At 39.5% G+C, this 25,826-nt stretch overlaps 1 protein-coding gene across 1 annotated transcript in view; it reads right to left on the bottom strand.

Moving 5' to 3' along the window:
* Positions 1-606: 606 nt before the first annotated feature.
* RPS6KA2 (ribosomal protein S6 kinase A2) overlaps positions 607-25,826 on the bottom strand; it is a gene marked incomplete at its 5' end in the record, with an annotated part of 79,561 nt that continues 54,341 nt past the window's right edge. The window contains 7 exon segments of the mRNA XM_026069998.1: positions 607-810; positions 1,188-1,325; positions 2,492-2,609; positions 5,293-5,369; positions 9,977-10,138; positions 11,467-11,625; positions 13,035-13,124. Coding sequence (XP_025925783.1) covers positions 685-810; positions 1,188-1,325; positions 2,492-2,609; positions 5,293-5,369; positions 9,977-10,138; positions 11,467-11,625; positions 13,035-13,124 — 870 coding nt within the window.

Here is a 25,826-nt window from a genome sequence, read left to right as displayed (position 1 = left end):
GCCCAACATCTGCATAAGTCAGGGCTCATGGCACATGCTCCTAGAGTGCTGTTGACTCTGTTCCACAGAGGGCAGTTGCAAAGTGCAAAAGATTTCTTGGAATCAGAAGGTATTTCACCACTGACAACTCTCCCTCCTTCATGTTAGATAGCACTTATTTCAAGTAAGATATTATATAAGTGTCTTCGCAGCCTTTGCTCTTCCTGGGGGGAGATCCATTTGCAGCAGATCAGTAGATGTTTAGGTGACTGGCATGAGCCACTTCTTCATATCACCTGCTGGAGCAGCTGAACATTCAAACCCAACTGCATTCTTCATAGCAAAAAGTGCTTTTCTTGAGAAACAAAATGAAAATTATGTTCTCATGGAACATCTTAAGAACTCAAAAATAGTATTTTCCTGGGTGGAAAGGATGGAACGCACCTACTTTATTTGGCTTTCTCTCAGTAAGGAAATAGAGCTACTGGCAAAATTGGCACATCTTTGAGAAGCTGTTAAACTCAGGATCCTGTCTGGAATGTAAAAGAAATGATAGAGAAAAGGAGAACTTTGCCTTATGCTGGGCTTCTGCTTGTTCTGGTGATTTCATGTGCAAGTTGTCCAAAATAGTTCTACTAACCAAGTGAAGATGAACCTCTCAAATAATAAACTGTGGGTTTTCAAAGAGGCATTTTGAGGGTACTGCTACAACCTGGTTGAGGTAAGTCTTTTCATGCCCCTCCGCTGAGCCAAATTGGAGGACAATACAGGCTCTAGCCTTGGTGCCTGAGGTGTTCGGTTTAAAGCAAAGTAAGTGGCTGCCATTGCACCCTGTGAAATAAAAAAGAGAAAATGCTGGGCTAAAGCTCAGTTCTTTGATGCTTTTCCCCTCCCTTTTCCTATTCAATCCCCTGGGTGAATGGACAATTTTCATCAAATGATAACAATATATAGGCTGGCCAACAGCTGAGTGTCTCTGATTCAGAGCGGTGGGTAGTGCTGCATGCATGGAGTCCCACCAGTTTACTACAATGCAGCTGAAAGTTGAGCAGATGATGGGTCAAAAAGCTTTACTGTTAATACAGTGCCCTATTAAATTTGGCTTCTGTGGCAAATAATATTTCCAAGTCCTCTCTCTCTTTCCAGGATATTTACACAAATCACAGCTCTTTCTCCAAGAAAAGAAGATTCAGGAGTGTAGGATATACCTTCACCAGGTGAACATCCTGTCTGCTGAGTTGATTTTGAGACAGATACTCCCTGTTCACTATCCATGGATGTCTTAATACTTGGACTGCTGTGAGGCGCTGATGAGGGTCTACATGAAGCATCTTAGACACAATATCCTGTGTTTAAAAGGAAGAAAACAGTAAAAGGGAAAAAGTAATTAATATCAGTCCAGGTTTTACTAAGATCTTCCCCAGGGCAGTGCCATCACCAGCATGTCAATGGAGAGGGGGATGCTTTTAGATACACTTTATACTTTTTAGTGTAAAATCCAATTTTCAAAATTTTCAAGTGTAATGTTCAATTCTCAACTGACAGTCCAGTCAAAAGATAATTTGGAATAGTATTCAGCATATTGAGTGAGTGTTAACAATTATTGGTGACTTTGTAGGGGTGAATAATTCCAGCTAGAGAGGATGCCATCTGGAGACATCTCTTCACTGACTCCAGAGCATGCTTACAAGACAAGCCTAAAACAGAAATCTAACATATAGGTGGCTAAAATTCAATAAGATCAGTTCTACCACATCTGAACATCTTAATTTCAAAACTGGACATTTGATAAAAATCTCACTGTCTGATAATGAGACTCACATGTGTTGGTAGCAAGATGAATAAGTTACTGCACCTCTCTAAAGTTTTGTGATGGAATATGTCAATGTTCTTCCATCGGAAACTACCAGTTGTTAAAACCGAAATCTCTTGTGGGAATGTATAAATCCTGTCAAAGTTTTTGATTAATACCAGACAATTGGAAATTCGCCCATCATTGGAAGCCTCCTGCCCATCTACCTGCGCAGCTTGAAGCCCAAAAGTCTCAGCACCCACCAAATCCCAGCTCTTGGGGTTTCCAGGCTTTGTCATAGACAGGCAGTCTGAACTGTGGACAGTAGAGGAGTTAAAAGTGCTAGTTTATGAATTTGCTGCTTGTGATTAACCTTGAGGTTAATCTTTTCATCATGAAAAAGATGATTCAGAACAGATCATGTGTTTAAGGCACTGATTAACCTACACTTATTTTAAAAGTTGAGTTGAATCAAAAAGTTCTGCACTATTTTAATATTAAAAATATTCATAATTAATGGTGCTATATTATGCCTTAGTTTAATGAATAAACTACCAAAATTCCTAATGCAATATTTCATGCAGAGCAGTTTAAACATAAACAAGCAAGTTCTTATTTCATAAGGCACTGAGAAATAATGCTTCTGACTATCTCTTGAGTTTACCAGACTGCCAGCCCATTTAAGAGAACAAGAAAAACATCTGAGAAATGTCTGCTGACCTTTGCAGTATCAGATACTGAATCCCAGTTTCCCCCTGTAAGTGCATATTTGCCACTGCCAATCCTGGCCAGAATCTCTTCTGGGGTGTCATCTGGTCCATTTGCAAAAGGAGTGAACCTATTTAAAAAAAACAACAGAAAAATATACTGTAGTTTGCAGGTGTATAATTTCTAGGATCTAATGCTAACTACCACACACAACAACAGGAATTTGGTTCTAGAACAGACCACAAAAATGGCTACTTCATTTTCATTCAAACTATACAGTGCAATGATTCCTCATATTAAAGTGTTCTGCACAGGAAAAGAATGCTCCATCCTTTTTTTTTTTTTTCCTGTTCCTTCCTCATTTTTAAGGAATGGCATATTCTTGTTAAAAATACAGAGGTTTTTACTTCTTCTTTAATCCTTTTGACTAGGTTTTATTGTCAGTGAAAGAACCTTGATAGCGATAACAAAGGATAAAAATAATAAAGGAGAAAAACTCATATCTGAGACAGTGAAAAGGAAAAACATTTACATTTACAATCTATTTTGCAGTCCTTTATTAATCATAATGTGCAATTCTGCTGGGCTAAACAAATGATCTGCAATAGGTTATCTTCTGATCTAGCCAGTCAGTAAGTACTAGTTACATGTATCCAGCTTTACAAAATTACAGTGGGTCATATACACTGGGCACACTGTTTTCCTTCAAAAAGTGACAAGTGATGAGGTTTTGCAATTGACTAAAATTTACCAGGCAATATTTTACTCTGCAATCTTGAACAGCTGTGTAGGTTTAGGAGAACGGGGTATTTTAGATTTTAGACTTTTCCTTCCATCTGTCTTTTCTCTTCCAAAAATTTGTTTGGTTTCATATTGCTAAACAGCCCTCTTGATTGGGCCATAGCTTCTCACCCACCTGGTTTGTAATAACCTGCTAGATTCCTCACACCAATAATATTTTCTAGTTTTCAAAAATGTTTAGATTTCACAGAAGTTCAGCCCAAAGAGAGAGAAAGAATATTATTCCAGTCCATAACTGTCAAAAGGGATGTACAGAGAGTTAAGCACTGGCTAAAATTCTGGAGTCTGTCCATACCTGCATTAACAGCATCCCAGACTGCTGCTCTAGTCCCTGGCATAGGAGCGCTCTTGGCTCATAGTGGTGATGGAAAGAGAATAAAGCACTGGATGCAGGTAATACAGTAGTCAGTTCCTACTACAAACACTGTCTTCTTGTTCCAAGAGATTATTGTTAGTTTGGATTAGGTATCCTTCTGCCTAAATTATTGCACCGTGTCCTCATTAAAGCATCAGGACTCTTGAGACTATCTTGAGACCTCGCTGCTCACCACACCAACTGCCTTCCTGCTCTCAAAAGGAAGAACAACGACATCCCTAAACGCAATGATGGCAATTAAAAAGCAAGCACCTATCACCTGTTTGCATTACTCTTATTTTCTCTTCTAAGTGAAGAAAAAAGTGAGGTACAAGTTATAGCACCTGTTGGCAAACTTAATATCCACTAAGTTGTACAGTTTGTATTTCAAATTCAAATATATTTGGGTTTCTTTTTAGAATCACATTTTAAAACAAAAAATTTTATTATTACAATCAGTCAGATGATCTGATTCTGGGTAATGTGTTGTTTTTATTTTACTGATTCTGATTATATATCACTGTAAATCCATGGCATTAGCCAAGCAGAAACAAGTTTTTCAGAGATCATGACAGACAGGGAGACTGTTCTGGAGAGTCACACTGTATTTCAGCTAATGCTGAACACACTTGTACTCAGGAACAAAACAGATGGGATAGAAACTCCTGACACTTTTTCTATAATCCATGAGGCAAGAGACAAAAGTAACAGAAAGGTAGGATCTAACTGTTTGTTTTCTGTATAAATCTAGGAAAGAATCCAAGCTTCTTTTCATGGCTCAGYGATCTTGAAGTAGATTTAAGAGCTGTGAGGGGTCACTGAAAAGTTTCAAGCTGCACTTAGTTACAACAAATGTGCACATACCATACTCTGCAGCCAGCAAGATAAGCGAAATTCAATGTTTTCAGGGACCTGATAATTCCGGATTGGGTTTGCACACTGCGTTTCCCATTCACCCCAGCATCTTATTCTTATCCTTCTCTGCTTATTTCAATCTCTCTTTCTTTGAGCCTTTTTGTGCCAATATTTAGCGTTAGCCAATACACTGGAAGGTTTTTCTTTTTCTGGTAAGCCCCCCAAAATTCCTGCTGCCTGTCACTGTTCATGCTGGTCTGTCTATTTACTTTCTGCCCTCTCTGCAGCATATTTTTCAAATAGCATCTGAAAACATTGTTTGGATTTTTTTTTAGCTTTTAAAGGTGTTCAGGTACCTCAATAACAAGAACAGAAGAAGAAGAATGAAGCTGAAGAGAATACATACATGTAGTGACAGAAATGAATACATCTTCTCTTATGGAGAAGATGAACATATTTGGGCTCTTAATATGTGGCTTCTACATTACTCTCGTAGCGTAAAACTTTCATACTGCTTAAGTGGCTGAACCTTTTAGGAATCTGAGTCTCTGTGAAAACTTACAGGACAAAGGCTGTTAAGGACCTAAGCTACTTGTAAAGTGTCAAAGACACTTAAGTATTTTTGAAAAACCTACCCTAACTCTAGATCTTGGCATCTATTTTCTTGCCTCACAAAACTGAGCACATTTCTCAAAGGTGGTCAGACAGGTCAATGTCTATATCTATGACTCCCTTCTGGCCTTAAGCAGTGTTGAAGTATGCCCACTGGAGACTGCTGCTCTAGGAAAACTTCTTCACTTACCCTGCCAACATGGTATATAAAAGGATTCCTAAGCTCCAGATGTCACAAGCTGCATCATAACCTTGGCGTTTAAGGACCTATGTGAAGGAAAACAAGGGAAAAATAGGTTAATCCACATTCCTGAATGTTTAGCTTCTGGGCTTCCAGAAGCACCGATTCGTGGTTGTGATCTGCTGACATTTTCAGAGCTCACCCTTGTATCTGGATTGAACAGATGGCTCTTTCAGGAGTCAAATGTTTGGTAACAGTGTGGGAATGAGGTCAAACCTGGACGGGAGATAGCTAGTTAGTGTGCAAGCCCAGCATAACTGTGACCTCTGCAGTGACAGAGATGAATGCAGTTTGTTGGAGGCCCCAGGACTCTCTCTGACCACCCAATACAACATAGCAAACTAACCTCCTCTGCTTACTTCATTTTTTAAAAATATATCCCTTAAAATAAGCTAATTAATAATTTCAAACATAATCTCCTAAAGCAGAGGTTACTAAATACACCAGGGATGCAACAAATGTAGGCCTGAGTGACAATGATAAACATGTCTGGACTTTATTTGGATCTGATATAGCACATGGATGCTCACTAACTCGTATCTAATGTCAGACTAGTGAAGATGTATGACAACTGAAAGGAAAACTGAAAGGCTTACTCTGTGTTTTACTTCTGTATTAAGAAAAGTGGTCCCATTTACATTGGGCTTAATAGATACTGGCGAGAACGTGATCACTTTTCCCTGTGCGGAAAACAAACTGTATGGTACTCAGTAGAGATCTGTCAGAGATCTGCTCAATATTGGTACAAGATAGAGAGTTGGAGCAGTAAAGGTATAAACTGGATTTCATTTATGCTAATGTGTACCAGAAGAAATGCCTATTTGAGTTACTGCAGGTCCATGTGAAAGTGAAGTCACTAACTGAGCCAGCATTGCTGAGATTAGGGGGAAAACTTCATTTCTGTTTGGCTCAGAAAAGGTCATAAACAACCTCTAGGTCTTCCATTTCCTTGAAAAGCGAACAACTATTCTGTTTATTTAACTTCAATCCTGACACATCAGAAGAGTCTTGTCCTCTTCTGATGGATCGGTAGATTTTTTGCAAAGGGAGTGTACACATTCAGTTAGTCTTTTTCTGACTTGAAGCCTTATTACCCAGTAGTGATTTCATCTATTTTGAAGTTTACTGCAGAAAAAAAAACAAGCACTGCTATCAAAAAAACGAAACAGGTTCAGAAAATTTTGCCTCAACAGATTTTACAAATAACGAGTAGAAAAGCAACCATCTGCCAGGTATGCTGCTGAGCAAACATTTGTTACCTTGAAAAAAACTGGACAAAAAACCAGCATTTCCTCCTGCTAACAATACTGGTAATCCTGCTTCTGCCCCTCTTTCTTGCACATCATATATACTCTCTATGGCTATTTTAATTGTGTCTATTTCTTAAGTCCTTGCATTCATCCCCCTTCTATTACATTGATATTTATGAGAAAATTTGCTTTGCTATTTGTCAAATTCATTTGCTTCACCCGTGAGATTGAATGCCCAACTGTGAGTGCGGGCATTCTTGCTGCCCCTTGAACAGTTACATTTTCATTGTCATCACTGTCTTCCTCAAATAATCAAGGACAATTAAGTCAACCAAAGGCAAATGATGGAAAAATGAGGCAGTGATGATGGGTAGTGGGACAGGGTACTAAGGAAGTGGTTATACAAATCCAAAATGATGGACAGAGGGGTGACAGATAGCAGGTTTTACTGTGTGCTATTACTCAGTATGCAAGAACTCTGCTAGATAACAGGTACATTCATTCTGTGGCAGTGTCTAGGGAAAACTTTGGCGGCAATCACTTTCCATCAACAGCAACTTAACCCAGTGAATAAAAACAGTATCTAGTGAGAGTTAATAGTTAGCATCACTGCTATTTTAAAATGTGTCTAGCAGGTCTACACGACTCAGTGGTTAAATCAAGAACACTGAGCTGGCAGGAGCAAGCGTTGGAAACTTTGGCCAAAAAGATTAGTATTTGGTTTAGTGGCTAGGTACTATCAAACAATAATAGGCATTTGTCTTAAAAACAAATCAGCCAGTGAAAGAGCTTTGCAAAATATGCAGTGGTGTCCTGCTCTAAGGGGAGCTGAAGAATATACCACGTACAAAGGGTATTAGGTCAGCTAGATAACTCAGTTGGATTTGAAATACATGTATGAGCTGGCTCTTCGCTCCACACATGACAGGGCATTTCAGTGACAAGGTTCAGTCTTCAGCTGGGTTCATTCAGTTCTGATAATAGCTCAGATGTTTATGCAAAACCCTCTTACCTCTGTGGGTTTTGTATTATTGGATTCAATACATTGGAACAATGTTCTGAAAATAGGCTTTTCTCAGCTACATTTTTCTTGCAGTTGTGACACAAGCAGGGAAGTGAATGAGTGTGAAAGATAGTAAAAAATCTTATACTTTCAAATGTCAATACAGTAGTTCTTCCCGGTATTTGGATTAAATCTGAAGAATAAAGGCTTCTTACTTTATCCCAAAGGACCTTACTGCATTAGTAGGGAAATACTGTGCTGTGTTTTTTCTCCTGACCGAACGTCGCTATTCACTCTTTGCAAACATCATTATTTGCGCTAGGTGGCAGACTGCTTCTCTCCCTTAGACAGCTTTCATCATTTCTGATGTTCTCATCTAAACCCCAAATTAAATGTTTTCAAAATAAAGGCAGATTTAAGTATGCAAACATGTCATCATTCCTGTGCCATCAGCTCAACTGACTTCCTACCTTCTTGTCTGGTTTCTGCAATAAGCATATTGCAGATATTGCAGTGGGGCTGAGACAGAGAACTTAAAATCAAGTCCAGGCTGGAGGCAGCATTATATCACAGGTAAAATGTAAAAGCACTTAAGGCTTTATGTAAGCTCTCCGTCAGTTCTGGTAAGGTTTCAATTAATCTCCAACGTTCCCTGCATTAGCAGGACCTCTCTTACTCGTTGCAAACGTCTGAGAGTGTGATTTCTGTTTTCAGTTCAAATCAATAGAGTTTTACCTGGCAACATTTGTGATTACAGGAACTATACAAAATAGCCCATCATGAAAAATATCTACACCTGTTTTAGGTACATTGTATCTTGGAGAAAATCTCAGTATTTTAATTCTTACGAGCATGATTAATTTTTGGGCTAGAAATTGAACTGCTATGGTGCCACAAAACATTTTTTATTTATTTTGATAAATTTTAAACAGTTCATTCCAATTTCTAGAATGAAAACTCAAACAAAATAACAAATCAAACCTATTTGTCAGTGGAAGATTTTTACTGAAAAAAATCTGCTTTGAATTTATACTGACCCTGGCAATGGCCTCAATTTAACAAATTCTCTTTCTGATGCTGGAGGGCTATGATATCTATATCTTTTGGTATCACAAAAGGACCATGTACAGAAAGTTCATCCCATTTTTCACTTCGCAGTTACATACTACGCAGCTGAACATTGGATGGAGGAAAGTGGTGGGCAAGAAAAAATTGCTGAAAGATAATGACTGAAAGAAAGTGATATTTGATAGTAGAGGATAGGCAAAGTTTTGAACGGCAATAGTTTTGTATATTTTTTTAAGAACCATAAGCAGAATTGTATATTGCAAATACTAAAATTGCTAATATGCATCACTACAACAAACGGACAATTATCCAGAAAATTAACCTCTTGGTACTTCATTGGAAGGAAGCAGTCAGGAAAGGCTCAAGTGTCATATACACTGAATAGACAAAACCATTCAAATAGCCGTGGGAAGCAAAGCCCACTCCTATGAGGAAAGGAACAGCGCGAGCCAGGGACACAGAGCCAGCTCTCCACTTGCTTGGGGCAAGCTGCTTAGTCTGTCTCATTTCATCACCTGTAAAAATGGGAAAGTAGCACTTTCCTGTCTCACACAGGTGTTGTGAGGGCAACTGAGCGATATTTAGGTTTGGGAGGGATGGGAACTACAAAGTACTGCAGTTTAGCAGAAAAAGATAGGTCAGTTCTGATCCATTATTGAAACAGTCTATTCTCTATGAGCAACTCCACAGAATAAATATATAAGAAACTGGTACAGGAAAAAAAGAAGTCCAGAGATTTGACACCACAAACAAATTCAGCTACTATCTCCAAAACGAGAGTAAGGACAGACAGGTAGGCCTGGGAGAGAAGAGTTTCAAGACCCATACAACTTTCTTATCTTTACTATAATACTTTCATACCCCATAAGGGGGGGGACAGTGCTAGAAAAGCCTAAGAGGAGACATGTTTCTTTAGCTCAGTGAAGTCAACCATAAAGCTCCCAATGACTTCAGTGCAGTAAGGATTTCACCCATGGAGTTTTCTTCGGATTCTTATTCCTGGTATCAAGATTTCCCTTATAAGCCTTATTCTGTTGTGACACAGTGCACTGAAGGGGAAGTAGTCTTAGGAGAAGCAGCTAGATTAAAAATGGTATTTATCCTAGAGTAAAATGCCAAAGTATTGTGTAAGTCAGTCCCAGACAGACACCGGCTTCTGTCAGGAGAAAAACAAGTGGCCTGGAAAGACTGACAGGAATAGGAAAATCATGGTAATAGAGGCTTGCTCCTCTTTTGAAGGCTGGGAGAAAGGAGAGAGGGACAAAAGATTGCTTTCTATGACTTACTCATTAGTCACAGCTTACGATCATACCTCGGGGGCGACAAAGTTGGCGGTGTAGCATGGAGTCATGAGCAGTCCATTCTCAGCTCTCAGTTGCTTGGCAAATCCAAAGTCACAGATCCTGATGGAATCTGGGTTTCCTGACTCATCCATGTAGAGGATATTACTTGGCTTCAAATCTCGATGCACCACCTTAACAAGAAAGCAGTCAGTAACAAGCAAAGAGAGGAGGTTACAGAGCATCCAGGGTTTGTTGCCATAGCTCTAAATTTCTGGTCTGTTGTTGAGGTAGGTCAAGAGCTCTTGCCTAAAATATTTATGTTTTGGAGAAAGGTTGCTTAGGAAGCTCAGGTAAATGAAAAGAAAAAAGGGTTGAAGTCTATTAAGATCAGAAGGAGCATGTTCTGCAACCTCTGTTGATATATGAAGATGGAGGCAGCTATTCTAAGGGGGGACAGCTTTTCTGAGGGTTGTCGGAGGGGACTGCTGTACAAATGCATCGTATCCTCCTCAGATGCTCTGGAAGCCCTTTAAATGGGGCAAGAACTGCACAGTTGCCTGTGACTGCAGCAGGTTGGACTTGCTGGCAAAAATGTTCCAGTTCAATTTAATGTCTGTATAGTTCTGTGTTTTAAAAGTATCGGTGTCMCCTGGAACCTGACAGTCCTAATTTTTCACTTGAAAAGCAGGGGGAAAGTCCAGTCAGAAGAGGAAAATGCACAAGGGTCTTCTTGTGACTGTTCATACAGTGCTCACACCTGAACAGAGGGATTATTTTTCTTCATTTCCCTTCATAAAAATCCTTTGGGTAGCTCTGCAACTTCAAGTTGCTGTGTTTTACTAGAGGCGCTGCATTTCTGTGATGGGAAAATGGCCTTTATTGATTATATCAACGCTGAAAAACTATCATAAAAACATACAAGCCCAAGCACAACATGAACTTGTTTTAACAATGAAAGTGAAAAAGAAGCAGCTATTTCACTAGTTACCCAAACTGTTTGTCACTGAACAGTGGAAGAAGAGAGTTTTTCAAATTGCTTTATGCAGAAAGTTCAAATGTTAAAAATTAGTTTTTTAACAGCATGCCAGAAACCCTTCCAATCAGCTGCACAAACTGACACTTAGTTTTGGAAACTGAGCATTTGATTCGCTGTCTGCTTATTCAGATATCCTGTTTGAAATTTTGTTAAAAAATCAGATGTTGTAATAATGATTGTGAGAAAAAGTAAACAAGTAATATCTCAACAAGGTACATGGACCTGAAAATCAGTGTAATTTGGGGAAGAAAATGTCATTTAAACACACTGCAATTCAGTTGAGAAATGGCTAAAAAGCCTATGACCCTATTTCACAAATTAAATGTAATTATATATATGGAAAAGAATTAAACACATATTTCAATACTTTTTTGAGGAAAAACCCTATCTACATTTCAGAGAAACAAAATCACAGCTATTTGCTTTTCCTAGAAGTCAGATTTTGAGAAGATTGATCCAGAGAATCGAAAAAGCAATGCTTACACCCTGGGAATGCAGGTAGTCCACGGTCCTGGTGATAGTACATAGCACAGCGCTTGCTTCTCGCTCTGAGAAACACTTCTGCTGAAGAATGCGGTCCAGGAGCTCGCCCCCTCGCATTAGCTCCATCACCAGGTACACATATTTCCCATCATCATAGACCTGGAAGAGCAACAAAATAAGTGTATGTTCTGGACTCATTAACTTGGTGAAGGTTGGTTCCTTAGTCACAGTATTGACTTGCTTGAGCAAGATATGCAAGAAGAAAGTGTGAGCTCATGTGGGGAATCCGCTTATTACGCTTACCAGCAGAAAAGGCAACTGTACAATATGACATAATCATCACTTTTTTATCATGTCTGTAGCAACTTGCTGATTTGTCTGCACAGAAATGTAGTTTTCATGATCTGCTATCATGTCAGCAGAGTAGATAAAACTGCTCCAAGCAGCACCACTTCACACAGCCTGAAATGTCTGCTGGCTCTTACCCAAGCCTCCTTCTCAGTAATGTTCTTTCTTTCCAGTTCTACAGGGTAACATTTGCCATTTTAAATATCAATATTTCCCCTTGACTCATGATCAGCTAAATGAACTGCATTATACTGTTGGCCAAGACTTACTTCCAATGATATCATATAGTTTATGTTTGCAATTCTGGTGGCTATATTGTTGACATCAGCTGCAAAATGTATTTACCTTCAGCGTCAACAGCATGGGGTAAAAGACTTTTTTTTGTCTAAACTGGAAAATGGCCATTTTCAAGTCACAATCTTTTATTTGGACTGGAATAACAGACAATGTTACAGTCATCAGTGCTAAATGTTTTTGGAAGGAATATAAAACCTTTTTTATGCAGATTTTAAGATACTCCCCAACACTTAAGAATCAGGTGAGACTTTCCTGAGGACATGTGATTAGAAGGTTTTTTTATACTTCTCTAAGGTCTGAATGATAAAGTACTAGACACTGGCACAAACAAGATTTTGGTCTTTAAACTCTGAATCTGACACAATGAAGACTATTCTTCATACAAAATACTAAAGAAATGCTGCTCTTCTTGTCTTCTGAGGCTGACTGAGTCAAATGTAAAGGCTCCCTGGCATTAAAACGCTATCAAAGGAAGCCACAGTGACCTTGTTAGTTCTCTTCTTCTCAATCAAACAGACCCCACAGGCTGTGTAGGAACTGCTGTTTCTCAAGAAACAGTACCTCCCATGCCCAGCAGCACCAGTGTGTGTGTTGAACAATTTGCTCTGAAATACTAGACTGATGAGATCTCACTTCTAAAACTTTTTGGTAAACCAAATAAGTTTTATTGCTCTCCAGCACTGTGGCCTTTTGGTTTTACCTACAGTTGGTTAGACAATATTTGGAGAATATACAACCTGACTGGTCTTCCCAAGTTTTATTCAGTAATTTGTTAAAGTCATGTTCTTTCCTTGATGTCAATGGGTCTAGTTTTCGCTTTGACTGACAATTAGAACTGGAAAATTTTCCAGATATGGAGTAGTAGGTGAGCTTGATATTAAAATGAGAATTGTTTAATGCTGAAGAACTCAAAGACTACTCACATCCTTCAGAGTAATGATGTTTGGATGCTGCCCATATCGCAAGAGGATCTCAATTTCTTCAGAGGGGTCTCTCTTGCTCTTATCAATTATCTAGAATAAACGAAGCGCAGTGTAGTAAGATACCGGCTGGCAGCCCTGAGCATAAAACAAGCAATTTCTACACTTTAAACAAATTAATATTTTAAATTCTTCTCTTAATCATCATTCTAGGCAAGGACAGCTCAAATCCTGTGAAAATGAGAATCATGCTGACTATCTGCCAAAACCAGATGGAGCAATAATTAGTTTATATTCAGAAGGTGTGGGCCCTCTTTTTTATGCCTATAGTTCTGTTTGCCCATAAATAACAGGAGTTACAAGAAGTGTTATTTAGAAATAAAAAAAAAACTGAATAGTTTTTAAAAAATAATGGTTTTGAAATGACATCTTTGACATAAAAATGCATACATTCATAATACTGGCATATGCTGGCATATCTGCTGATAAATGAATAGGCATTACTTGTCAGGTGGGTTTGTCAGAAATGAAAATGTATAGGCATGTACTGTCAGGAAAGAACTGAGCTGAGCCTATTGGTAATCACTTGGCTCTTTGGGCCATGCTGTTGTAAAGAACAAGAGAGTGGCTAAAGATCACATAGCCAAACTCTGCCCATTCCTATGCCAGAAAGAAATCTCATCCGTACATGAGTTTTCTGTATTCAGCAGAGGCATATATCCTTTGCATTATCAGAGAATATAGCGAGGCATGAAAACATTTTGGTCTACAAGCAGCAGGTCTCAGAAAAACATTATACCTGTTGCTTAAATGACAACACTGCATGCTGTTAGCATGGCATTGACTTCTCATCAACACTTTTATGACCTATATTTGAGGTGTCAATCAAAGAGCCTCAATCATTTGCCCAGTTGAGAGCATTGCTTAGTGACTCACATTTCATAGATTTAAATGATAAATATGAAACAAAAAATAGCTACAAAATAATCCAAGGAAGGTCTCTGTATTTTGGAATACCAAATGCAACTGCATAGTGAATATTGAAAGACTACTAGAAAACTCATTAGGAGTAAAGGAAGTATTTTGGCATGAATTTCTTATTGCTAGAAAAAAGTATTGGTGCTTTTGAATAACAGGTTCTAGAAGAAGGATGGCTGGCATGTTCAGAAATTCATACTTCCATTATTGGTTTGGATTTCAAGACTTCCCACCTTAAATGTGGTTAGTTCTATGTAATAACTAGGCATACAGCATAGATTTAAAATAGTGGCATTCACAGGGAAACACGTTTTCAAAAAAAAAAAAAAGTTTTTAATGGGAATAAATGCCTGGTTGCTTTTGCATGCATTTTCATGACTTAATTACAGTGACACGGTTTAAGTACATGTCTAGAATTTAATGTATCAGCTGTAATAGGGCATACTTGAATATGTATCATGACTGACATGCATTTGCACTGATAATGATGGTCAGTGGTTGTCCATGATTGAAGTATGCATTTGAAGCCATATCAGTGATTCAATTCCATATCAGCAGCAGTGTGACAAGTGAAAGTAAAACTGGGAGCTGATGGAGGTAAATGGCTGTTATTGGCATTTGAATAAATGAAGGGAAAAATTAAAAAATAGGTAAGTGGGAAAAAAAATCTAGCAATTTCTCCTTACAGTAATGTTGTTCACCCAGTTTAGCAGAGACAGTCTCAAAATGCCAATGGAATCCAGGATGAATGACTCCTCATAAACAGAACCACAGCAACTAAATGTGATGTGTCCCAGTCAACCAACAACTCTAACACATAAAAAGATACTCAGGGCAATTTCCTTGGCTGGAGTAAGCTAATGTAGCTCTTGTGAAGTTAATGGAGTTACACAAATGTGTGCCTCTCAGGATTTGCCTGCCTGGTACAAACCAGAAAAATTTACTGCAGCAAGTATTTCTATTACTATATGAAGCATTACTATCACTATGCTACTGTAGCAAGTGATATATTCTGGATTCTTTCTCCTGTTATATTTTCTTAGGAAAGGAAACATACAGAGCCGTGGAAAATTTTAAGCAACTGCTAATAATGCAGGAATATAAAAGTATATATTGTGCCTAAAAACACCCCAAACCAAAAATAGTCTCAGCTATTGACAGAAAACTCAAAATAACATAACCTGAAGCAGTCTGCTAGTAATTTAATAATAGCAGCAGTAGATGATATGTAATGCTTCTAATTTACAACATGCTGTATATATATAAATCTCAAAACAGTTCTGCTAAATAGGCATGCTTTTTATTTTAATGTGTGCACAAATTGCAATGCAGTGATTAAATAGACAAGTTGCCCAAAACCACACTACAAATCATTGTCAGAGCTGTGAGCAGAGTCCCGAAACTCCTGGCACTTGGTCCCCTGGGCAGTCCAGTAGGACAGGCTAGAACAATTTTTTTTTCCTCCACCGTAATAGACTGTCATCCTGAGGGTCCCTCTCTCTAGTGCACTTGTGACTTAACTTGACCCATGACTGACAAAATAGCAAAGGAGGAGATGCAGTTGCAGCACTGCAGCACTGCAGTATATAGAGTTTCTTTATTCCCATGCTGCAGTGGCCACAGTGGCAAAATTGTCATTCTGCCTCCTTGAATATCCCCTGTAGCTTCACTGTGATACCTGATTCTTCTGGTCTTCCTCTTCAGAAAGTGTTCTCATGTATTGTTAAACTTTAGCCAGATTTTCAAAAGAGCGAAACTGTCATTTCCGAACGGTTCTGACAGCGGTTGCCACCTCCTTTTGAAAATGTAGAACATCTGCATCACAAGAGGATGTGCTGCATTCAGAGGACATTTGCAAATCATGCCCTAACTAAGTGCCAAAATGAGCTCCAGTATAAACCTGGCCCAATACGCCTTATCTAACACAGGCACAAAGGAAGATGCATTGCAGGGTTCCAGTGATTTTCAAAAGTAGCCTTGAGATTCTCAAAAAAATCAGATATGTAAGTGAAAAGGGAATGGTTTCACTAGATAGTTTTTAAATAAACACATTTTGTGCAGCTTTACTTCCTGATTTGAAATATAGGTGCTGCTATATGTTTGCTCCCGCCATGGCTCACCAGCCAGCTGCCAGGCTGCTGGATGTCCTCCGAACGTGGCATTGCCTGTGCTGCACCATCTCCACCCTTGCTCTGGTAAAAGAACATGGCTTTTGCTATATTAACACAGTAACCACTTTCTTTTCCAGACAGCAGCACCACTGGGTACCTGGTGATGCAGCTACTACACACATGCAGCTTGACAGTGCATGTGCAGCTCATCTGCCACCAGACTCATGGGCACGACTGGCTAGGGGTGACACATCAACGGCCTGCACCCTAGGGTGCTTGTGCTGTGTCATGTGCACAGCGAGCTGCTCCTCGACTGTGTTGGGGATCTTGGAGGCCCCAGCTGACAAGCTCAGGGCCTCCAACTTCTACAGTAACTGGCCTGCCTTAGGGAAGATGCAAAGATTTCTAGGCACCCAGATGTCTCTTTGCAGCTCTGCAACATCAAGCAATTTGGCTTTTTTTTGTCATCACTCTGTCATTTCAGGATTAGCTGAAAAGGGGAGGACTTCAGTGACAATGGAAAGATGTCTCTGCCTGAGTTTTTCCTCCAGTGACACCCTGGGACATTCATGTAAAACAGAACACCTGTGCAATCGGCCAAGGAAATGAGACACGTGACACTCCAACATTTACCAGCTTACTTATTGCATTAAAAACTCTGATATAAATGCTGATCCTGTCTTCTTGCTAACCACTACAGTACTTTCATTTACCCAGACAGTTATTCAAAGGGGCTTCAAAGTGAGTAGGAGCAAAACTGTGACAAGAATATGGTATCTCCAAGCCGTAGCCAGAACCTAGGTAGAAAACTGCATGAGAGTCTAAAATCAACATGAACACCTTTTCCACAATCCTACAGCTTTATCTACACACACACTCCCACATACAAACCCCTACCTGGAGTGGATCAATGCCAAGATCTATGAAGCAGTCTTCACAATAATTTGAAAAGTGTTCACCAAGTCAGACCGACTGTCAGAAAAGGTGAAGGATGCATTAGAAAATATAGCACTTGTACTTGGCTCTGGAAATAAATCAAAGCACTCTTCTTGTGTAGTTTCTTCCAGCTGGGACCAGGCAAGCTTCTTCCAGTCTGCAGGGCCTTTGGTCTCACTGTGCTGAGTTCAGTTGCCCTAGTGGACCTGGCTCTCCCACAAYGGGGACACAGATGCCATTCATGGCCTTTCTAATGGGCTTTCATCAGCAGTGAACCACTATCAGACCAGACACCCAACACTTAGCTTTAAATTTCTGCGTTACTTTTTCTTCATCTTGCTTCTGGCACGGGAGTTTAATTAATCTCTAATTTTAAAGATCAGCTCTATTGTCAATCCACCTCTGCAAACAGAAGGTTTTAGCTCTATCCACTGAATCAGCCTGTGCAGGTTAYGTGGCAAACCAAGCAGGGTATGTGGCACTTCACGCCCATCCAATGTAGCAGCTAGGTATGTTCCCCATATTTCAGGCTAATTCAACAGCTGTCAGAGCTATTCTTTCAGGCTGCCCAAAGACACCCTGCAAGGACAGCCCTTTGCTGGCTACACTGCTTCAATGAGAGCTAAAGTCTTGACTGTTTCTTACCTAGCTATATATCAGAGGCTGCAATTTTACAAAGAAAAAAGCACTAAATGTTACAGGTATGGATACAAGGTAGAGAGGATAATGGGACTGCAGTCCTGCCCCCTTTCTATATGAGAACACATATGCCGCAGCATGTGATACAGTATCTGCTGTTGTGCAGAATTAATATTATTATTAATCTTTTCTTTTTTTGCTATAATTTGCAAGCTCTATTGTTAGGTGCTGAAAAGCTAAATATATTTGTTCAAATTTTACATAAGCAATGACACTCTTACACCTGATTAAAAGCTGAGCAAAAATATACATCTTCAAAACATTGTTTTTGGTAACAAAGAGCATTTCGCATTCTGGTAACTCTGCATTTCCTTTGACACTTTCTGTCTTGCATGAAGACAGTCTGTCTCTTCTCTACTGCTCTCTGCAATGGCCCACAAACCTTCTTCAGCTCTTCAGGTGCACAAAATGATGTCTTTTCTCTAGGCAACTCATTCTGATCTGAAGTCAACTAAAATGTATACACATAATTCAGAGAAGTTTTTTCTGTTTTCTGCTTCCAGTTCTGAGTTTATGGGTATTGTGAAATGACGCTGCTTTTCTATTTCTCTCTGTAGATGTGTGGTGAAGAACACCAACTTGGAAAGGCATCATAATGTATAAAAAGCTTAACCAAAAATATAACAAGAGCTCAGTTGTCCTTTGTCAGAGAAAAGCTATGAAGCAAATGGGTTTTATATTGTACTTCAGAAAAATAAGAAATTGAGCTATAGAACAAATAGAGTTCTCTCTATGTACTAGACACCCAGGGATTTCTTAGAAACTCATCCGTATTACTGATGGATGAAACAATCCAAGAGTAAAGTGGGCTCAACTCATACAATAGTGTCCTTTGTTCTAACAGAGTTTTTTGCTCTTTGACTGACATATCCTTTGTGTATTTTACTGACTAGCTGAAAGAAAGCTGAATATTTTTTCCCAGGAGAATTTAGGGTAAAAACCTCACGATATGTTAAAACAAATTAGGCTCCATCAAAGAATAATACTAAGCTCTATATCATGGAAGGAAGAATCAGGAGAGAATAAGTATTTTCAAAATCCCAATCAGCAAGTCTGGACAGTTTTACAAGTCTTTTGCATGGAAAAATCACCTGATTGTTCCTCATTAGTGGGTATTCAACGTCTTCAGCCTTGCCAGAGTGGACTGATGAGTACAAAAAAGAACGTTCTGTGTGGGTCAAACCTTGCTGAAATAAGTACAGCAGCTATATATACATATATGTGTGTGTGTTTATATGTATGTATTTATATTTATATAAAGAAACTATAAAGACCTTTATATAACCAGGTAACAGAAACAGTCACCCTAAACAAGGGAACACATGGGTGGAAGGGATTTGATGGTTACAATTTTTTTTAAGGAATCAGTGCATCTCCAACTGTGCAGATAAATTTCTTCTTCTGGATCTAGCTATGCCATTAGCAGATATTACAGTCCTCAGCTGTTTGATACCACCTACCAGCTGGGATTTATGGCCTTCACAGTCCTGCCATAGAAATGGTATGTGAGAGCACTCCCTAATCTTCTCTGGGCAGAATTAGCCCTGTTAATACAAATTGCCTTTTTAAACAGCTGAAATTAACCTGGATGACCTTGTGTGAGGAGGACTACCATGCTTCTCACACGGAGTCCTTCATCACTGCTGTTGGGAGACTGGAAAAAGGCATGAGGTAGGAGATAGCAATTTAGCTGCCTCTGCTGTCTGGAAAGTGAACATTTGTCTACAGCCTAAAAGAAAGAGTGAGAGAAAAGCAACAGAGCGAGAAAGAAGACAGAAAAGAAGCACAAGATGCACTGATGGGAACAGCAGTGAGATGGGCTGAGGAGAAAGGATGGGCTCTGGCTAGGCTAAGCTGGAGCTGGGAGCAAGGAAACTGCTCTCTGCTCTTTGAGTCTTCCTGTGTTGGGGGAAAAAAAAAAGGACTTTGCACATCTTTAATGAACAAACAAGCCTGCATTAAAAAAAAATTGCTTCGCTCTGAGTGATTTTTCTTAAGTGAAAAAAGACACAAAAGCTCTGTCTAATCATATCAGTCAAAACGGGCAACAGTAGCCACATCCCTCAGTCTCCCTTCCTGAAGAAAATCAAACTAACTGTGCCCAATACTGGCACTGTGATTTAACCCTGTGTATGCCACTACCATGGACTGTAGCAAAAATTCTCCATTTTATTTTAGTGGATTTATTCCACTGGAAACCTTCCGCTTGCAGAGGGATCAACCAGAAGCACTGGGGAGCATTAAAGGTGCACTCTGCAGCACTGACATGGTTAAAAAGTAGGTTGTGGGGCTTTGACAGAAGAGCTTTGGTGGGTGCTGCAAGGGCCTAAGATGTAGCTCTCCTTGGCTGCCCTTTCGGCCCTCAGTCCTGAATGGGACCAGTGTCTGTCCCTCAACTGCCCCAGGCAACAGTCTTAGCCCAAAGTGACTTTTCCTGGCAACTTAAACTAAGATACAAGAGTGTGAACTGAGGCAGCTGAGTCACTGGCACAGTCCTAATCTGCTACTCTGGCTACAGCAACAGAAAGTCCAGAAGAAGGTCAGGGCAGACACTTGAGTGTTGCAATACCTTAAACAGCCACAGCTGAGTTTGCCGGTATCTTTGGAAAGCAGGACCTCCTAAAGCTCCTTTTAATGGGCACCAGGGAACATATGATGGCACTGTGGAAAAAGTATGGAGGAGGAAGAGAACTTTATACACCACTGAGCTTTTTAAAGCTGCTTTACCTGGTATTACATGCTTTCAAGTTTTCTTTAAAGCCTGTTTGGAGTGTAAGTATGAGTTAATCACATTTAAGAAGAGATTCATATAGCACAGTGTGATGCTACACCCCCTGTATAAATTCTTTTTTTGGGGGGAGGGAAAAGAAGGGGGGAGGATGAGGAGAGGGAGAAGAATTAATTCTATGTCTTTTTGCACACTATTTCTACACCATATCTATGATACATTTGAAACTCAGGCCACCACTGATGACTACAGAGGGGATATGCATCTCTTCTGAAGAAAAGAGGTGTAACAATGCATGCAGAGATTTTAAACTGACAGTTTCATCTATAATGTTAATTCCAACAGAAGTGACACAGATAAAACTGCAGTTCTGTGCCTCTGGAAAATGTTCAGGTTTCCATTTCAGTAATATTTCCTTCTAAAAATAAGCTCTATTCATGCCAAGCATCTGTTTTAATATGGTTCCTTTTTTGATGTCAAATTACTCAAGCTGGATGAAAATCACTGCAGAAAGGCTAACATTATTTAAAAGGACATGGTATAATTTTACATTTACAATGTCTCCAAGGAGAACTATTCCAAGTCTAATAGTTTCTGAGGGACTATTTGCTGTGCTATTAATTTTGATTAGCTTCAGAGATTCATTTCCCCCACCCATGCTTAAATCTTCCAGAAAAATAGTGAAATGAATATTAAAAGAAATAGGCCTAATTAGCAATACTTTTCTGAAATAAGTACTGGCCATCAGATCAAGTTGTGTAGGTGAGGCATTAAGCACAGCGAGCATGCCCACTCACTGCCAGTGTTTGCTGACTTAGCACTCCCAAATGTCAACTACAACTGTATTACTTATAACTTAGCATTTATACACTAGCACACATTTTCTAAGCAACATTAAGAAATTTATTCCAATAGAGCCCGTGAAACAGAAAAGTTCATTTTAGACAGATGAAAACTGCAGCTTTGGAGGCAGAATATTTCAGTGGGAAAGGCTCTGCACTGACAGTCAGGAGACCTCAGTTTTAGAGTGCTCTGCACAGCCCTAGTACATGTCCTTGGATCAGACTGATGAATTTTCAATCCTTAAAATGGCTGCAGTGCTACTCCTATCTACTTTTACAAAAAGCTTTAAGGATGAAAACTGGTGTAACACGTTCAAATTACAAAATGGGAAAATTATTACATCAGTATGGAATACAAATACATGAAATAAAGTTTAAATGGCCTCAAATGAAAAACAGAGCCACAAAGGACCAAATTCTATCCAAAATACTTAGGTATTTGGCAAGTGACCTAGAGAAGAGAAATATGATCTTATTAAGCTGTAGGAAAACTGTGGCCTGATCTTAGGTCTCAAAAAAGATCTAGTTAGCATTGAGAAACACCATCATCTCACATTCTTCAAAAGTGCAGCAGTGCCAAGAGGAGAAGCACTGTGAGCTTTGTGACCAAATGGGAAGGAGGCTATACAAATCCTTTAGCCAAACGAGAAACACATCCCACACACTTCTAAGAGACGTTTTAACACAGAGTTTAAGAAGTGGTCGGCACACATTTCTGTATTTTTATCTGCCTCCTCTGCTTATCTGTTAAACAACACCTCAGTCCGATCCAGTCAAAAAGTCACCAGCCAGCAATGGCTCCCACTGCTACAAAAAAGCTTGCTGCTTGTAACAGTGCACAAGGCACTCCTGGCTCTCTGCCTTGCCTTTTCTCCGAAGCCCTTAAAGCAGACCCCAGTACTCTGTACTCCTCCATCCTTTCTGAAACAGCAGCTCCAGGGATCCTGCCCATTCAAGCTGTGCCTCTTTGGAGAACTGACTTATTTCTATGGTGAGAATATCTGGCTGAAATGTGATCATGCTCAAACGAAAACAGCAGAAAAGTGAGACTGAGTGAAGTTTTGTAGGTATTTGACTAAACCCAAATCCTACAAAATAAGGACAGCGTGTAAATTATGCTACATTGCCTCCTTCTGTGGTAAGTGAAATTGTCCGTGGGAGCCCAGGTCAGCATGGAATTCAAGCGCTTTTGTGAAGCTGCTCAAAAGAGGAAAATCAGGAGAGTCTTTAAAATACTCTCACTGATCAGACATAAGATCATCACAGAAAATTTTCTCCACTTCATTCCTTTGCTACTTCAGTCCTTTCACTGCAATTACTGTTCCCTCTCCATCACATCTAGAGGACACCAGTCAATACTGTTTGTAAGCACTCTTACTGTAACCTCCATAGATCCCAATTTTAGTCTAACATGCCAGTCCTTTGGAGAGTGCCAGATGAGCAGCACTCTGGGAAAACATGTGCAAATCCAAAGCAGCCTAGAGATTTATGGCTAAATCTGCTCTGAAACCTGTATCTCCTACATGGCACCCTATATTCTACTGATTCTGTTGTCACACTACCAACTTAAGCATCCTTCAGACAGTGAAGGGTATGGATGGGGATGAGGATGTCTTGGTCATCTCCTTGAAGTCTGTTTTATCAATTGCTCTCAACATTTAACCTTTTTGCTGAAACTCCCTTTCTTAGCTTCAAGACACTCTATCTTGCTCTGTTCAGCAACCGAATGGTTGTCATCCATCATTTATATCACCTTAGAGATATTTACAGATTTCGATCACCTCCCACTGGTCTCTTGTCTGTCTTACATCATATATATTTGTAGCTCTCTTGATAGAGCTTGCTTAGCAATGTTTGCATATTTTCTGCTATTCATTCTTCAGATTTTCTTTACTTTGTTTATTTTCTATCTTAAACCATGGACACCAAAATAGCACACAGTCCCACAGGGTCAGATAGTCCCTCCCAGGTACTACAGGCAAAACCACTACAGATATATGCAAGCATGTTAGCAAGAGAGAAATCTATTAATTTGTTTTTCAGTTTCATTAATAAAGCTATACAAGCAACAAATTTAAGCAACATTTTTCTGATGGAGGTTCGGATCTTCAAATTTCCTTCTTAGGAATTAGTTGTGTATATCGAACAGCTTCATTACATACTATTCAGGGAAGGAAAGCAAATAGGAATGGAGAGTTTGGGGGAGATTTCAGAGACATTTTCTCTCAGTTAAATATTAGACAGTAACTTTCAGAATCATCAGTATGATTTTGCAGAGGCAGGAGTTTTGCTCTTCATAAATAAGCCATCTCAGGAAGACCTGGGACATAAGAGTGCTTTGGAGGCAGAGGCAGGGATATCACTCCCCTTTCCCTTCAGGTGGGTAGCAGGTTTTAAAACAGGGTCTAAACTCTTTTCATCACATACTCTTCTTGATGCAGTTTTTTTCCTCAGTGTGAGGTCTTACAGACCAGCACTCTCATTCATACAACCCTTACTGTGACAACCACCCAGTGTAGTAAAGAGGAGTTTGCATGACTAAGGATAAGGATCAACTGAAAACTGAGACAGGACTTCAACATTAGATCCAGACATATTCAGCCCATCCTCCCCCTTGTTAGAGTCCTGTTACTGCTCTGCTCCAGGAGCAGGTAACTTCTGCAGTTCTGCCCTAAACGATGTGAGACCAGGTCACTATGAAGCTTCTTTCATGGCTACATTTGAAATGGATATTTTTACCAGCGGCTCTGACCTTAAAATCTCTGCACGTATTCTGGGTCCAGACCTCTGCACCAGGTTCTGTTCAAGGTGGTGGGAGGAGAGGTTGGAAGAACGGGGACTGTGTGAGAGCATTGGTACCTACCAGTGTTGACAAGCTGGCAGTCTCAGGGCCAAGAAATTTGTGGTTACCCAGCAAACTTTTTATTGACCTGCCTACTAGATTACCGATATATTTATCCATGACCCACCTGGGTATTTGGTACCTCCCAGACAGACAAAAAAGGACACAAACTCTCCCCTGGAAAACTTACAGGCTGTTTCATTTCAGAGGGATGACTTCCTGTGTTTAAGGAGAAATCAATCTAAGAAAAGCTGTCTAGCTTTACAGATCCCTTGACTGTCAAGATTTAATGACTTCTGGACTGTTTTTCTTTTTTTCCTTTTCCTTTTCCTGTTTCAGTAAATAAAGGCCTATGTGTTTGGGATTCCTATTTTCTTTAAAAGAATCCCAGATGATGCGCCACCCTGCAGTCAATCTTGGAAGACTACCTTTTTTTGTCATTCATGCTTTCTATATTCAGCACTAAACTCCTCATATAGCCACGGGTCCTGAAGAAAATGGTGCAGAGCTAACTAAATACTAGTGCATAGCCTCCTGCCTTCATACTAGTATGATACTGTATCTACTTATACCAGCTGCCTGAAAATGAGCAGATCAGCATATGAACATCAATGTAAGGGAAAAAGGAGTTTAAAGAAATTATGAAACAACTGGGATTCCTACAGCTTTCAGTGTCTATGTCACTTGCTGTCATTAACACGTAAATGGACGTATATGGCAAGTCTGATTACACAGGCCTGCTAAAAACGTCTCTCCAGAGTTACTGACTTCTGTCTATTGATAGCATGTTGACATCATTTCTCTGGTATTGTGTTTTTACAGCTAATAAATATGTAACTTCTCCCCAGTCTGTATATCTAAAACATGCCAAGATACATGGACTTTCAGTGCTTACAAATTACCATAATTACATATGAACTGTAGGATTTACTGGAACTCTAGCATAAATTAACTTGTATCCCAGAGCAGACAGACTGCAAAATTTGGCTTTGCTCACAGCTGTGGAACATTTGCAGCCAAATAGTTCGTTAGTGCATTATAAAGATGGGAAAAAGTCATGAAATTCACATGCGTTTTGAGATTCAAATTCCACTGTAATATTGCATCTGCAAAACTGGACTTATCATTTGCAACTATCTCTACTGTATGTTTTCTTTATCAGGGGAGGGAGAAATGCGTATGCTGTCCTTATATCCAGCCATTCGCCTTGGCTCTAATAGCACTGAAAGATTAAAAATCCATAAGTTTTAAGCAGCTAGGTATTCCTTCTGAGATGGAGAAGAACAGAGCTGGCATGGAGCTGTTGAAGCTAGCCCCATACCACCCAGCCCTGCAACATTTGTAGCAGATAGCATGTTGGGGGCAGAATGGGCCATAGCAGCAGCAATTTTTATTTTGGCTACTATCTACCAGTAATCTATCCTGGGGGAAAAAATGATCTATATAAAGAAATCTTTAGAGAAAGGAGGATGCAATCAGGTCCTTTGCAAACTTACTTCATCTGGCATCAGTGACAAGTATATCTGAAAATCCAGCTTGAAAGCTTCACTAGAAGTAAGGATCCAAGTTTGGATCCAGTACAATGGTTTTAAGGAAAGAAAACCTTTTAGAATGTGCTAATTGCATCAAATCTCTGGCAGGCTTGAAAAATCTAATTCA

The sequence above is a fragment of the Apteryx rowi genome, unplaced genomic scaffold (assembly GCF_003343035.1).
Source record: "Apteryx rowi isolate R43461 unplaced genomic scaffold, aptRow1 scaffold_300, whole genome shotgun sequence".
Classification (NCBI taxonomy): Eukaryota; Metazoa; Chordata; class Aves; order Apterygiformes; family Apterygidae; genus Apteryx; species Apteryx rowi.
This window is presented reverse-complemented; position numbering and strand designations above follow the sequence as displayed.